General features: G+C 40.9%; 1 protein-coding gene across 2 annotated transcripts in view; it reads left to right on the plus strand.

Annotated features, from left to right (window-relative positions):
- The window catches only part of tmcc3 (transmembrane and coiled-coil domain family 3), a 39,324-nt gene extending 24,942 nt beyond the window's left edge, over positions 1-14,382 (plus strand). For both annotated transcript variants that reach the window (XM_034133603.1, XM_034133604.1), the window contains exons 2-5: positions 7,667-7,837; positions 8,589-9,370; positions 10,371-10,506; positions 11,755-14,382. In XM_034133603.1, coding sequence (XP_033989494.1) covers positions 7,667-7,837; positions 8,589-9,370; positions 10,371-10,506; positions 11,755-12,057 — 1,392 coding nt within the window. In that variant the 3' untranslated portion in view covers positions 12,058-14,382. The remainder of the gene's footprint in view (positions 1-7,666; positions 7,838-8,588; positions 9,371-10,370; positions 10,507-11,754) is intronic.
- Positions 14,383-14,936: the final 554 nt, after the last annotated feature.

The following is a 14,936-nucleotide window of genomic DNA, read 5'->3' on the forward strand; positions in this document are numbered from 1 at the left end:
CCCCAAAAGATTTACTGTAATATTATATAAAACAGGGAAAAGCAGGACATTTCTGTCTTTGAGTGGCTCAAAGCTGCATTTCCTGACATTTTTTGCAATGAATGTAATAATTATTAAATAATCTAAATAGTTTCTAATAAAGTCTAATTGTTGCACTTCTACTGAGGAGATAAGAAAAGCTGAGCCTTGTAATTACACAACATTAAGATAATGTGAACATTATACGGCACAGAGTGTAGTAGCCCACAGAGTGCACACTTAATGATGAGTAGCTCGGTAATAAAAACCAGTCTCTCCTTTCAGAGTGGATGTGTGCCTCACAGGTTGAATGGGTTTGAATTCTGTGCAGGTGCAGTGGTTTTTGTAACTGGCAAGTATTATGTGACAACATCTTTCATTAGGCTTGGCGTTCGAGCTGTCGTCAATTCTCAGGGATCTTCGTCTGTGTTATTCTCAAGTCTCTTGGGACACGGTGGCCTTGGCAACCTTAGATCATTTTCTTTATGGATTAATAAGCCTTTCAGAACTTTATCATCTAAATGGACGTCTGAGTACATCTCCATATTTGGCTAATAAGCTGCTGTTTATTCTGCACTATTAAGAAAGAGATAATGGTGGAGGAGAAGTGATTATCTAAATGAAAGCACATTATGTCGGGTAATTAAATCACTGCCTCCCAAATGTACAGTTTTGGTTATGGACTCTTTATCCACCTCCCTACACTCATATTTTGAATTTAAAGTAGTTGTAAAAAAGACAAAGCGCACAAATATCTTGACAGACCTACTTTTGTTTTTGACCAAATACCAGCAAACTCAAGAGCCATTAGCATGTAAAAAAACCACATGTTTCGTTGTTCATTTCACTGCTTCCCTTACGTACCATAATGCGTGAGGATTGCTGCTACAGTTGTCTGCAGCTACATATATTTAAATGTCATAAATATATTTAGTAACGCAGGCCTGCAACCTCCATCCATGCAGAGGCAGCTACTGGTAGAAGATTCAGGGTTCCTAATAGCAGGCTGCTGAACCGCTGTCAGCAGTCCTTCCTGCCTATGTCCATTAAGCTTCTTAACACTCACATGTAATAATAATTATACATGGGATTTTTATAGAGCTTTTCCTAATGCTCAAAGGCGCTATAAATGTAATGTCATATGCATTTAAATATGGGCCATGAGGGTTGTGCAATAGGGCGCCATTGTCAGTAGGTGCGTCTGTGTTTGTGCAAACGGTGTATGTGTGGTAATATGTTAATGTCTTTGTAATGTTTACTATGTTTGTATAAGTACATGTATGTGGAACTGCAGGACGGAGTCCAGAACAAATTTCCAGACGGAACAATAAAGTATGTATCGTATCCTACACTGTACATGGTATATCTCTGTCTGTTGTTGGCTATACAAGTCTGGTTTAAAACGTCTCCTCCACTAAATCTCATAATCTCTCAATCCCATTATTTCCTCCTCAACACTCAAACACACACCGGTTTATTTCAGCTGCTGCTAATCTGAGTGCTGGTTAAACTGTGTGTGGATCCACAGGTTTAACTACTGTGCTATAATACATTCACCGTTTGTAATAGCTCATTTATCTCGGGGGAGACCGTTAAGAATCCTGTACGCCATAAATCATTATTGGCTTTTGCTTTCACATATTTAGCTTTACATGTATTTTTCTCTAATTCTTTAAACTAATCTGTATTTACCCGTTTGTTGAAAGATTAAACTAGAAAATGTTTGGCGCTTTATAAATGATTACTGAGTAATTAAGTGATGAATCATATCATCCATCAAAAAAGAGTTTCCCGCTGACAACGATTCATTTCATTTTTAATTACCCTGAAGATAACGTTCTTGTTTTGTAAATGAAATAACAAAATATAAAAATCCCCCGTAGCGGCCCAACATAAAAAATTTTTTTTTTTACAATTATGTACAAATAAGCATCACATTTGATAAGCTGGAACAAGCAATTATTTGGCAATTTCCCTTTTAAAATATATTTAAAATATGAAAAATTGTTTCAAATCTTTCCAGAATATAACCTATAACTTTACTTTGCATGTAACCACCATACATTGAGCTATCTGCATCTGCATCTGGAGACACACTGAGCCTCACAGTATCCTGTGAACGTCCTTGACTTGATGGATTAGTTTGGGATGTTTAGTTGTTCATTTCTCACCGGTGGACAGCTGCTGATTAGTTTTTCATAAACTAGTTGAGTCACCTCTGGGTTTTGACAAAGAATACACTGATTAGAGCTGAAGGGGAGGATTTCGATGCTCATGAGGGACGACGTGTAGTTTACCTCTGGCTCATGTTAGTGGAATATAAATTTGTGGATTGGAGGCAGGAATTATGAGCTTCTCCCTGCGTGCTTGGAGCAACAAAAGAAAGGTTTCCCTCGGTTGTTTCCTGTGTTTGTTGCCGGGCCATTGTCTCCCCATGGCAAGGTCCCTGGTCCCAGCTCCATCACTGAGGAGGCTAATGGCGCATTTCCACCACACGGTCGGCCTCGGCCACGCTCGGTACTGCTTGGCCGCGTTGGGCCTTAACAGGGCCGGCTCACTTCATGCTGCGCTTCCATTACAGTTTAGGAACTGGGGTAGTTACTATAGTAACGCAGTGTAGGCGGAGCCGTGGCGTCATCTTCAATGAGAATCCCAGAAAAACAACACAGCCGTTAGCTGTTAGCACTCAGAGCTCACAGCTCCTTATATATGTTCAGAAACTCGACAAAAGTTAAACAAGTACAAACCACAGACTGCCTGTGTCATGGCGAATACAGTCGCTGCTTTATTTATGTCTGTATAGGCCGTTGTTGTGAGTGTGGACGGTCGGGGCATATACTGCGTTAGCTTAGCCAATCTCCATCTAGAAAACACGCATTTTAAAAGGTTTTTTGCCTGCAGTCTGTCTGCAGACTTGACAAAGCATTAATTCATGGTTTTTACTAACTGGTATCAGTATGTTGTTACTTCGGCATCATTTTGAAACGTGTATTACAATTAAATCACGGTCAAATATGTCCATCTTGTTGTAGTTGTAGCCCCCTTGCCAGCGATCCTCTCTCTAGTTTAGCATACTCAGCCCGACTCAGCCCTGTTTGTTGGCCCCGATAGAACCACAATTTTGTCGGGCCAGAAAAGAGGTGAAAAAGTGGCCCCGGGCCGGGCCGGGCCGTAACTAGGCCTAGTGGAAGCGCAACCAAAAACGGGCACGGCACGACACGGCACGACACGGCACGCTTAAAGCGAGCTCCGCGCTGTAGTGGAAATGCGCCATTAGTGGGAGTTGGAGTAGCACTTAGTGGCCCACTCTCTCCTTTCCACATACTGTTCACACCACAAGCTTCCTCTCCAGGCTCTAATCTTAGATTTTGAATATACAAAGCCAATGCAAATGACACAGAGAAAACGATCTGCTTTATTATGCATGGTTCACTTGTTGGGTATTGAATTCAAGTGATCATTGTTTTCATTATCAGTTCATCTGTAGATTATTTGTAGCCACGCTGGCAGCATCGCTCGAGAAACGAGTGCGGTCACTTTGGTCGGAATGAATTATCTCATGATCCAGCATTGAGATCGGGAAAATACGTTGTTTGGATATTTAAGGGTGTAATGAGATACCAATACTCCTGAGTGTCGTGAATATATGTTTGGTAATACTGTTGAATCGATTGTTAATGAAACTGTATCAACAATCCATCAATTCTTCTTACATCTCTGGTTTGGATGTGAAATGTCTCGACAATTATTGGATATATGGGCTTAGGTTTTTAGTGCTAATTAGCAATCATGCTAAGATGCTTAGCTAACATGGTGAAAATTGGCTGCTAAACATCAACATGTTAGTGTTTTCAATGTCATGTTTGGCTTGTTGGCATGCTGATGTTATCATTTAGTTCAAAGCTACAAGGTGCTGAAATGCATTCTCAGAGCTTTTTGCTTTGCTCTAAACTTGTGTTGTTTTTAGATTCATTCAAAAATCGATCATTCATTTAAATTCCACTAGAACAGCAATAGACTATGTGAGATTTTTTTGGAATATAAATAGATCTGTTTTATATGCATCAAAGCTTTAAAGGAAGCTGCAGATGTTATGTAAATGAACAACCTAAGCCAACAGGAAAGTACTTTTTTTGTCAACTTTTCCACTTGTACATCGTGTGCTGTGAAAACCAAATTTAGAACATTTTCTGCAGCCTGTTCTATAGCCAGTAGTTCCCTCCAAGGGCAGCGTTTGTAGCCCATGTTTCATACATATTTTATTTCTAGGAGACAAGTTGAATCACCCAGTTTCAGAGCCATATATCTCAAAATCTCCTTCGTATTTCCCAGCGGTCAATAGCCCAGCTGTGTTGTTTGTGTTTTGGCTGTGTGTCCACCCATCTGTATAATAATCTAAATGGCATCAGTGCAGACCGGGGTCATAGGACGAGTTGCGACCTGATGTCTGCCCTGTGCCCTCAGAGACATATGGTGCCTCTGTGTGTTCACATGTAAATAATTCCCCTCGCTCTCACCCTCAGACCCATTTTCCAATGGATGTCCAATGCGTGCCTGGACTGCCGAGTGTCAGCCGCATGTTTACACTTGGATCTCCTGCAACCAGCTGATTTATCATCTGTTTGTACGGGAGAGGCAGCAAAGGAGGGAGGTTTAAAAGTCTGGTCACTAATGTAAACACTTTAGTCCAAAGCAGGAGGTTTATTCATCTCAAATTTAAGATGATTCATAGTTTTGTTCAATGCCATAGACTCGGTGTGAAGGTGCTTCATCAGGCTGCATCTGGCTTCGGTCATTTTAATTATTTAATCAGTTGTTCATTATTTTTCTGATTGAACTTTCACCACATACTGTTCCAGCCACAGGATTCAAAAGCTTTAAAGGCCCTGACACACCAACCCGATTATCGGCGTTGGTGGGCGTCAGGCCGACGATGACCGCCGACACGCTCTAATCGGATTGGTGTGTCCCGCAAAGTCCGAAAAGGCGTCGGCGAAAGAAATCACTCTGATTGGCTGTTCAGCCAGCGAATCAGTGCATGAGAAGCGAAACGGAAGTGAGGGACCCAAACAAACTATTAAGAAGGCAAATCTGAGATTTCATTGAACTCCAGCTCTCGACACAGGTTTGGGAAAGCCCCATGAGCTTCTCGTTGTAGAGTGAAAATGGAACGCACACGCTATTTGTTGTTTGTTTATATCACGCAGTCTGTTCTTCTTCTCTCGGTGTATCATGCAGTCTGTCTTCCGGTTGTTGCCTCTTTTGAATGACGAATACACACTACCGCCGCCTACTGGTAAGGAGAGTTATTGCCACTCACGCATGCGCAGTTCGTACGTGCTTCTTGGCCGTCGGCTGAAGTCTTTGCGGTGTGTTCCAGTGCGACACACCGCCAATCCGCAGAGACGCGAGGCGACGCGACAGTCGGGGTCGGTCTGTGTCAGTTCTTTGTTGTCAGATTGGTGTGTCCGGGCCTTTAAAGTTAGCACTAAGAAAAGTCACATTGAAATTAAAGGATTTCTTCGACCACTTTTGTAAGTTCAAACCCTTGTTACCTTGATGAACGTCTTGATGATTTGAGCGTTTTAGATTTAAGGTTTTAGCCAAAATGTGTTGTGTTTATACTGAGTTTCTAAATAAATGTTGTGATGCACGCATGCAAGAAGAAAAAAAGTTAACTTCGATGGTTTGAATGACTGGGGATGAGTAATTGATTTAAAAAAGTAGTAGTATGTGTTAAGTAATCAATTCAATGTAAGTCAATGTATTTCCAGTGATAATGTTATTATTTTGGGGAATTTAAGTAGATAGAGATGATAGATAGATATAAATCATCTGACCATTTTGAAGGCTTTTATTGGTGGCAAGTGTATTACTTCCCAAGGTTGGTAATCCTTGCCTAAGCTCTTTTGTGGTAAAAAAAAAAAAAAACATTGTAAAAAATAATCCAAGGGCATTGCATGGAAGAGATAATATAAAAGCTTATATAAATATAGCGTCTCTATGGATGAATGAGCTCATTCTTTCTCATCAGAAATGACCAGCATTCAAACAAGTCCCCAGAGTATGTATTTTATCACAAAAAGGAAAACAACAAATCTGTGTATATGTTTACTTAGTGCTGGTTTATTCACAGAGATTTTGATCTGGCTGCATCTCTGTCCTTCTGAATGTTGTGTGCGATGTTCTGAGGGTGTTGGCCATCTGTACTCAGGACACTATCATTCAGACCAGAGCATTTTACATGAATGACTTTTTATGTTAATAAAAAGTCAGTAGCTCTTTGGTATTGTAAGACTATTATCCACTGCTGGAGATGATGGTTGCTGACTCCAGGATACATCACAAAAAGCCACGGGACACGAATACAGTGTAACATTTTCTGCTCGTCTGTAGATAAGAGCACATCAAGTATAAAGCCAACAACAACAAAAAAACAGCGCCTGCAGGGTTTGTCAGCTGTTCGGTCATATGTGTGTGAGCGAGTGTGTGTTTTAGAGCTTAGTCTGCCTGTATGTGCTTTGCTGCCGTGGCAACAAGAGTTACCACATACTAATATTTTAGGTTGCCTTACGTAATTGTCTGCTTTTGTCAATACAGAGAGAATGGATGTTGAGGAGAAGAGGCTCTGGAGGCTGTTTATTTGGAGCTCCACTAACTGACCATTGTGCAGCCTTCAGACGGATTTACTGTCTCTTTAGCTGCCGTTTCCCTCCAGTCTAACAGAAAATCCTCTGAAGACTTGTGCACTCAATACTCGTTTGATCCTCTTGATTTTTCTTTTCTGGCTCTGCTCTTATCTTTACTTTATTCTTGCCAAGACATTAGACAGAGAGTGAAACTAGAGACGGAAAGAGAACAGTGAGGAAATGAAGCCGCAGAAACACACCTGCTGTTTTATATCCATGGCACTAGATAATGCTGAGGGTTTATGGCAGATAGTTTACTCTAAAATCATTCAGTCTGTGTCGTGTCTTTTTGATGCAAAATATGTTTTTTTTCCATATTCGGTGCACCAGTTGTTATGAGCAGTGTGAAGATGTTTAATGAGGCTTTTAATGTTGTGCGTCTAAGATGGTAGCCTAACAGCAGTTATTAACAGAAGTACAGTTAGTGTTAAAGGCTGTACATCTCCAAGGACATTATAATAATGACACTTTAAGATGTTGTCTCACTTTTGATTTGTAAGCTTTTGGGATATCAGGTTCACTCCAGTTGACACCCTGGAGACTTGTTTTTCTCACTAAGTTGACTTCCTTAGTACATAGTAGTCTTCATTAGGAAACAACTGTGAGAAGAAAGGCTGCGAGGCTCTTATGCAAGGCTCTTAAACATGTGGGTGTTCACACAGATCACAGTGGCACTATAATTGCATTCATAAAGTAATGACAAGGAGCAAATGCATTGTTTAAAGCAAAATGCTTTCTTTTTAAATGCAACATTTATATAGACAAAAAAAAGAAAATGTCCACAAATGTGCTTACAAAGAAATCTGTCCATAAATAAATTCACAAAAATATATCTGTGAATACAACCTTTTGATCTGGATAGATATGATGTGTATTCATTCCAAAAAATCTATAATACATGTTTTACAGTTCAATGCGGTTCAATATTAACCCTTCCCATCCTCTGTGTGTGTTTCCAGGCGGAGCGCAGTGCTTGCGATGCCAACATCCTCAGCATCCCGGTGCCGATGCGCCGCGGCGGCTCGGAGTCCAACCTGGACGTGGTGGACAGTGTGGGGGACGACGGGGTGGGCCTGGACTTCACAAAGGGAGCGCTGGGGATCGACAGCCTGCAGCAGAAGATCCTCAAGGTCAGAGAAACAGTATTTACCTCCTGTGTGTCTCCTTGTGGATTTACTGTGTTTAACTTGTAGAGCAGAGTAAAACACGCTCTGAACAAACATGACAAAAACAAATAATAGAATACTACTTATCTCTCTATGGTGTTGCTTTGTGGAGCAGCAACATGTCTTCATCCAATTAGGAGCCAACTCAGTTCTACGACTACAGATTGCAATCAAAGGATCCAATTAATTACTGGTTTAATTAGCAAGAAATTGTTCTCCACCACATCTTCTGAATAATGTTCATTATACAGTAGTCCCTTTTGTTTCCCTTTCATTGGAATAATCAAAAGTGGAATGACTTCCACCATCTGAAAACACATTGTATAAAACATTGTGGTCAAATGAACACGTTGAATGCATTTCTTTTCTCAAGTCATTTCAAAGCAGATTTTGAAACTTTTAAATCCAGAATTTATTTTTTTATTTTTGACAAATATATTGTGGCATTTAATTTTTCCAGCAAAAGACATATACAAATGTATACCCCCGAGAAATAAAAAAAAACACAATTTAAATATGACATTTTAAACGTATTGCGTGAATAAATACAATAAATTGTTAATTGTTTTGTGAAATTGTCAATAGGATTTACCTATTATTATTATTATTATTATTATTATTATTTAAAGCTGGTGACACCATGTGGTCATTTATTTTATACTAACTAAATTCAGCATTGCTATAATAAAATGTTCTCCGTCCATTCTGCCTTCAGGTGACGGAGCAGATTAAGGTGGAGCAGACGGCTCGGGACCAGAACGTGGCCGAGTACCTAAAGCTGGTGAACAACGCCGACAAGCAGCAGGTGGGCCGTATCCGCCAGGTCTTTGAGAAGAAGAACCAGAAGTCTGCGCACACCATCGCCCGGCTGCAGAGGAAGCTGGAGCAGTACCACCGCCGCGTGAAGGACAGCGAGACCAACGGGAAGCACAGCCACAAGGACGGCAGCAGCAAGGAGTCCGGGACGCAGAGCAAGGAGGGCAGCCTGCGGGACGTCAGCGCCACGGGACGCCACCCCACGCTCGATAAAGTGAAGACCATCGGGCCCGGGGTGTCGCTCTCGCCGCCGTTCTTCTTCAACAAGTCCCGGGAGATCGCCAACCTGATCAGGAACAAGTTTGGCAGTGCTGACAACATCGCCCACCTCAAGAGCTCCATGGAGGCGGGGGGGGGTCTTCAGGTGGACATGGCATCAAGAGGGCTGAGCGGCAGCGCCACCACCGTAGCCAAGACCAGCAAGTACCAGAGCGACGACGAGTGCTCCACGGGGACGTCTGGCTCAGCTGACTCTAACGGAAACCTTGCTGGGGGCTCTGGAGCGGGGTCCGGGGGGCCGGGGAGGTCCGACTCTAACGGGAGGCTAGGGGAGGTGCTGGACATGGTGAGGGAGATCAGGGAGGCGCAGACACAGCTGGCAGAGGACATGGAGACTCTGAACACACAGTTCAAACGAGATTACAGCTACTTCTCACAGACCATGCAGGAGGAGAGATACAGGTGGGTACGGCTTAGAACATCAAGGGATATTACCGTCCGGCATTATCCGTGACATATCGAACCCCGACAGGAAACACAAACCCTCAAATCAGAGATGCACTGGCCAATTCGTAATCTGATTTCGCTTTTTCTTTCATTCTAAGAACTATAATTGACAGCCCATACGAACATTTTTATACTTTGCTTCGTGGCAAATTGAAATTCAATTGAAGGTTCATGATAAATCATTCACTATAAAATAACTTACATTTATAGTGTTATGTTATGAGCACTGAACCAATTAGGGCCATCGCAATCCTCCCCCACAGTAAGTAGAAAAGGAATTTATGTGAGATTTACTTTAAAAATAAGACATGTTCATCTCACTTTTACACACCAACTATGTTTCAGATGCTTTAAAAAAAAAAACTGTTACTTAAGGGATGTTTAACTAAACTCATATGCAATAATGCAACACCCTTAATGAATTATAGGAATGTTGACCTCCACATCCCTGTAAAAGTCCTTCAAACATCTCTGTGGGATGTATTACTCTTTGATTGAGCAGCTCGTAATGCATGACCACACTGAAGCCATAACTTGTAGATTTAAAAGTCGCACATACTTCATTTGAAGGGCGCACAAGCCAAACTGAATATTCCCACATCGAATAGCCATAGTTCTGCTGCTGTTGTATTAATAATCCTCATCCCATAATAACCTCCTGACTGGACGTGACACATTGTGTTGTTCAACTGTGAACTTCAAAGAGCTTTTGACAGTTATTATGAGCTTTTGGAAACTAAAAATAGAGAGCTGAGCTTAAACTCAAACCTCAGGACTGTTGCTAAGTCACCAAGGGTAAATGTTGTCAGCATCTTGGCTGCAGTTGTAGATAAAGTGCTGTACTTACTCGCCCACACACATATTCAATTATGCATCGTTCTCTCCCTCTCTCTCTGTGTCTTCTTGCGTCCACCTTCTATACATCTGTGTGTGTGTGTGTGTGTGTGTGTGTCAGGTATGAGCGGTTGGAGGATCAGTTAAACGACCTGACGGAGCTGCACCAACATGAGACGATTAATCTGAAGCAGGAGTTGGCCAGTATCGAGGAGAAGGTTGCTTACCAGGCCTACGAGAGGGCGAGGGACATTCAGGTAATGTGTTGTGTTTTGTAATATATGTTATATAATACACCACAAACACATCTAACATTGAACACTGAAGCACAGCGCTGGAGTAACAGACATACAGACGTTGAACTGTAGTCCTGAAATGATTTGATTTAACAATGTACAGAAAGTCATAATGTCATAGGTCTTTTAAAAGCAATAGTTCACCCCAACACAATTTAAGTTGTATATTCTACTCGCCTCCCAATTTCTTTTTTTTCATATATACTATTGTATTGCAACAGCCTATTATTATTATTATTATTTAACAGTGACAGTCCTTAAAGCAGCAAAAGTATATCTGTATCTGTAGTGCAGAACATAATTTCTCAGTAACAAAGTTAAAAAACTAATCCTAAAGGTCAGAATGTAACCCAATGAGGTTCTTAGATTATTCAGGAACTTCCTGTACTTCTATGTAAAATGACATGACATTAATGCTATCAGTAAAAGGTACATTTTGTTCTCTTCTGATTGGGTGTACAATTATTTTGTTTTCTTTATAATCATTTTAAATCATTATATAAGAATAAGTCAGGTAAGAGCCACAAGATGTTTACGTTAGTTTGGTGTATCTGTTTGTCAACAGAATTGCGATTATAAATGTCATTAACTTGTTGAATGGCTCAAGGAAGAAATCATTACATTTTGGAGCTGATCATAACGGAGAAGGAATCCTTTTTTCACTTTCACTAGCAATGGAATTGCCTTTGTAGTTTCTATGCAGTTCAATTAATATCTTATCCAGTTTCACTGCCCTTCCCTTTATGAAGAAGAAGATACACTTTATTAATCCCTTACAGGGAAATTTCTTTCCCCACTCTGTTGTGTTAACACACATTACACACAGAGGGGAGGATATACATGCACAAACACAGAGGATATACATGCACACACACAACCACATGCAGATAGGAGAGGTGGCAGAGCAGAGAGGCTGCCAGATACCCGGCGCCAAGGGAGCAGTTTCGAGGTTAGGTGCCTTGCTCAAGGGCACCTCGGCAGTGGCCTTGGAGGTGAACTGGCACCTCTCCAGCTACCAGCTCACTTTTTTTGGTCCGATCGGGACGTGAACCGGCGACCCTTCGGTTCCAAGACCAAGTCCCTACAGACTAAGCCACTGAGTCATTGCTCTCCAGTATTTCCCAGATCCTAACCGTATTTTGCGTGTGTGTGTGTGTGTGTGTGTGTGTGTGTGTGTGTGGGTGTGTGTGTGTGTGTGTGTGTGTGCAGGAGGTGCTGGAGTCGTGCCAGACTCGTGTTTCAAAGCTGGAGCTGCAGCAGCAGCAGCAGCAGACGGTTCAGGTGGAGAACACGGACGCCAAGGTGCTGCTGGGGAAATGCATCAACATCATGCTGGCTATCGTCACCGTCATCCTGGTGTGCGTCTCCACGGCGGCCAAGTTCACCGCCCCTCTGCTGCGGAGCCGCCTCCACCTTGTGTTCACCTGCGTGGGCGTGTCGCTGCTGGCGCTGCTGTGGAAGAACTGGGAACATTTACAGTGCGCTTTGGAACGATTGCTCCTCCCACACTGAGACAGAGAACTCACCAGGGAGGAGATAACATGTAGCCTTACAGCAGTTCCTCAGAGATGTCGGGCTCCACGGTGACTTGATTAATGGCTGCTGTGCTTTGCATGTCTAAATGGGGTCCAAAAGAGCCTTTCCTAGAATATACCTCCATTTTGTTGACATAAAAGTGCACCACTACAGTCCACTGAGAGACGGATCGGCTGGAATTGATCTCGCTCTTTGGCCATCAGAAGATTCTGGATCGTGGAAAGAACAGACACTAAAATCTAAATATAGAGGATTTCATTGGTGCATGGAAATACAGTGATATAGCTCCTGTACTTAAAGGGAAGTGTTTCTGTTACAGCAGCACCTCATGTCTCCTCTAAACAAACAATGGCTGTCTCGAACCTGTACACCAGCCAGCTGTGAATCCACCTGTGAATCCACCTGAAGGTTGATGTGTACTGTTTGCTCTCCTGTTTTCTGTATTTATGTCGAGTCAAAAGGACATTTTTAACCTTGTGTTTCATACTGTCTTTGTCTCTGAGTGTGCGTTCCTGTACTGTCAGTGCTTTTGTGTGTCTACACTGTGTTTCAAATTGTATGGAATATTTGCTTTCTTGGTGAGAGTTTGGTGAGAATATTAAAACCATTCATGTCTAAATATGAAGCTGGAAAAGATAAGCTTAGCATTGAAGCAAAGTTTATTTATACAGCACTCTTCAGACGCACAAGGCAATGTATAGTGCTTTATAATATTGAACATGAAATATTAATTTAAAAATACGCTTATAGGAACATTTGGTTACCTTTGGACAGAGCTATGCTAGCTGTTTCCACCTGTTTCCAGTCTTTATGCTAAGCTAAGCGTCTGCTGGTTGAAGCTTAATTTTTACAGACATTTGGAGTGGTTGCAATCCTCTCATGTAGCTCTCGGCAAGAAAGCTAATAAGAACATGTTCTTAAATGTCAAACTGTTCCTTTTTAAAAGAAAGCTTTTAAACTGCCTCCTGTCTTGTTGATGTAATGCTTTGGGGTTTCCTTCATGTAGAAGTCTGTTTTATGTTGACCTGCTTTACTCCGCTCCAAAGACTGCAGCTTTAACGTCCACCAGCTGGTATGTAAACTGTGAGGAAGGCCCAGAAAAAAAAGAAAAACTCCAAATGTTTGACCTTTTTATTAAATTGCCTTTTTTTTTGGTGAACGGAACAAATTAACTTTTGTGTGAAGCCTTCGATGCTGTGCTGTGTTCAAGTCCCGTGGGAAATACAACTGCAACATCCCGACAGTTCAAAGTCCTGACTTGAAAGACTCACACCTGTTGAAAATCACCATTTGTGATTACTACTAGTACATTTTAATTACTCGCATGAATTGCTTCCAGCTTTTTCACACTTGACTCGTTCGCTCAGCTTGGAAATGATATAGCAGAGATGAAACAAGCACAGAACGTCCTGCGTGCCATGATATCTAAGATTTATGAATAACTATGACTTGTAGAAAAAGGTTGCTTAGTCGACTTATCGATAATTCAACCAACTACTATTTACTAATTCGTATTTTGATATTTGATGAATCGTAAAAGTCGTTTTTTATGCAAAGATTGCTGTTTTCTCCTATACTCAAACATGTAGATGTCCTGCTTTTATCTATTTAATTTCATATACAAGTGGATATATTTGGGTTTGTTTTGACAACTCAAGACATTCAAAGACATCAGCTTGGACTTTGAGAGACTTGAGATATTTTTAAACTATTTTCTGACATTTTATCTAGCAACAAATTAAAAGATTATGAAAATAATCATTAACAGCCCTAATTGATAGAAGTATGTCTGTTCTTGCACTAAAATACTGAAGTATCAGTAACTTCCTAAGCAGCATTTACCATTCAAAACATGATGGTATTGTCAACACCGTCAGCGACTGTTTTTCCCATGAGACCTGAATGCAGCATCACAGACTAGACAGTGGAACCTGAACACTGTATCTCCATGCTCTCTAACCCTGTTTCACTGTGATGATGAGGGGGATGAATTGGGATTGATGCCTTTTTATTGCATCTTATTTTCTTTCTCTTTGTATTGTGTTTGCTTCTCTTCAAGAAGAAGGCACATAAGCCTTTCTAAGTAACACTGAAATTCCTTTTTCTTTGATGTTTTTTTGCTCTCAATTGAATTGAATTGAATTGGTGTAAAAACACAAGAAATGCTCCTGCTATCCAAAGCTGTCTGTCCATAATGTATTTTCACACGTCTGTCTCTTCGCTGTGCATTCGTTTCTGGTTATGGATTTCCATAACGTTTTGTTTTTTTCAAATGAGAAAATAAATTCTTTTTTTCTATGATTGCTGTAGATTTTCTGTTTGATATTGGTCCTTTTTATTTTAATGCTAATATCTCATCTATTATTGATGATCCATCCACCAGCTTGTGATGTAAGGACACCCTGCAGGCTTCATAAGGAATTCATTAATAAAATGTGCTTTAGATTACTCTTCAGACATCAGCTGCACAGTAAGGTACAGTCAACCTACTTTTTTGATCAATCATAATAAACTACAAACAACATAGTTCATAGTTTTTATTACGGAGATCAAAAAATTATTTAGAATAATGTAATACATTCCCTTTATTTGTTTGCAAAGAGTTAGATGAGAAGATTGATACAATACAAATGAGAGTGCTCAAACTTCTCATTTAATTATTGGGAAGAAAATGAATATTTCCTCAAAATGTCCAACTATTCATTCTGTTGAGAGCAGGCCTGATTACATATGGGGAAATGACAGATTGAGATTTTGAGTGCCATTAACATAATTGCTTAATGATGGATGTGAAGAGTTTAATTTGAGTTGTGCAGGGTCTGAACATATACCAGGGACATGGAATACATTTCTAA

The sequence above is a fragment of the Trematomus bernacchii genome, unplaced genomic scaffold (assembly GCF_902827165.1).
Source record: "Trematomus bernacchii unplaced genomic scaffold, fTreBer1.1, whole genome shotgun sequence".
NCBI classification, from domain to species: Eukaryota; Metazoa; Chordata; class Actinopteri; order Perciformes; family Nototheniidae; genus Trematomus; species Trematomus bernacchii.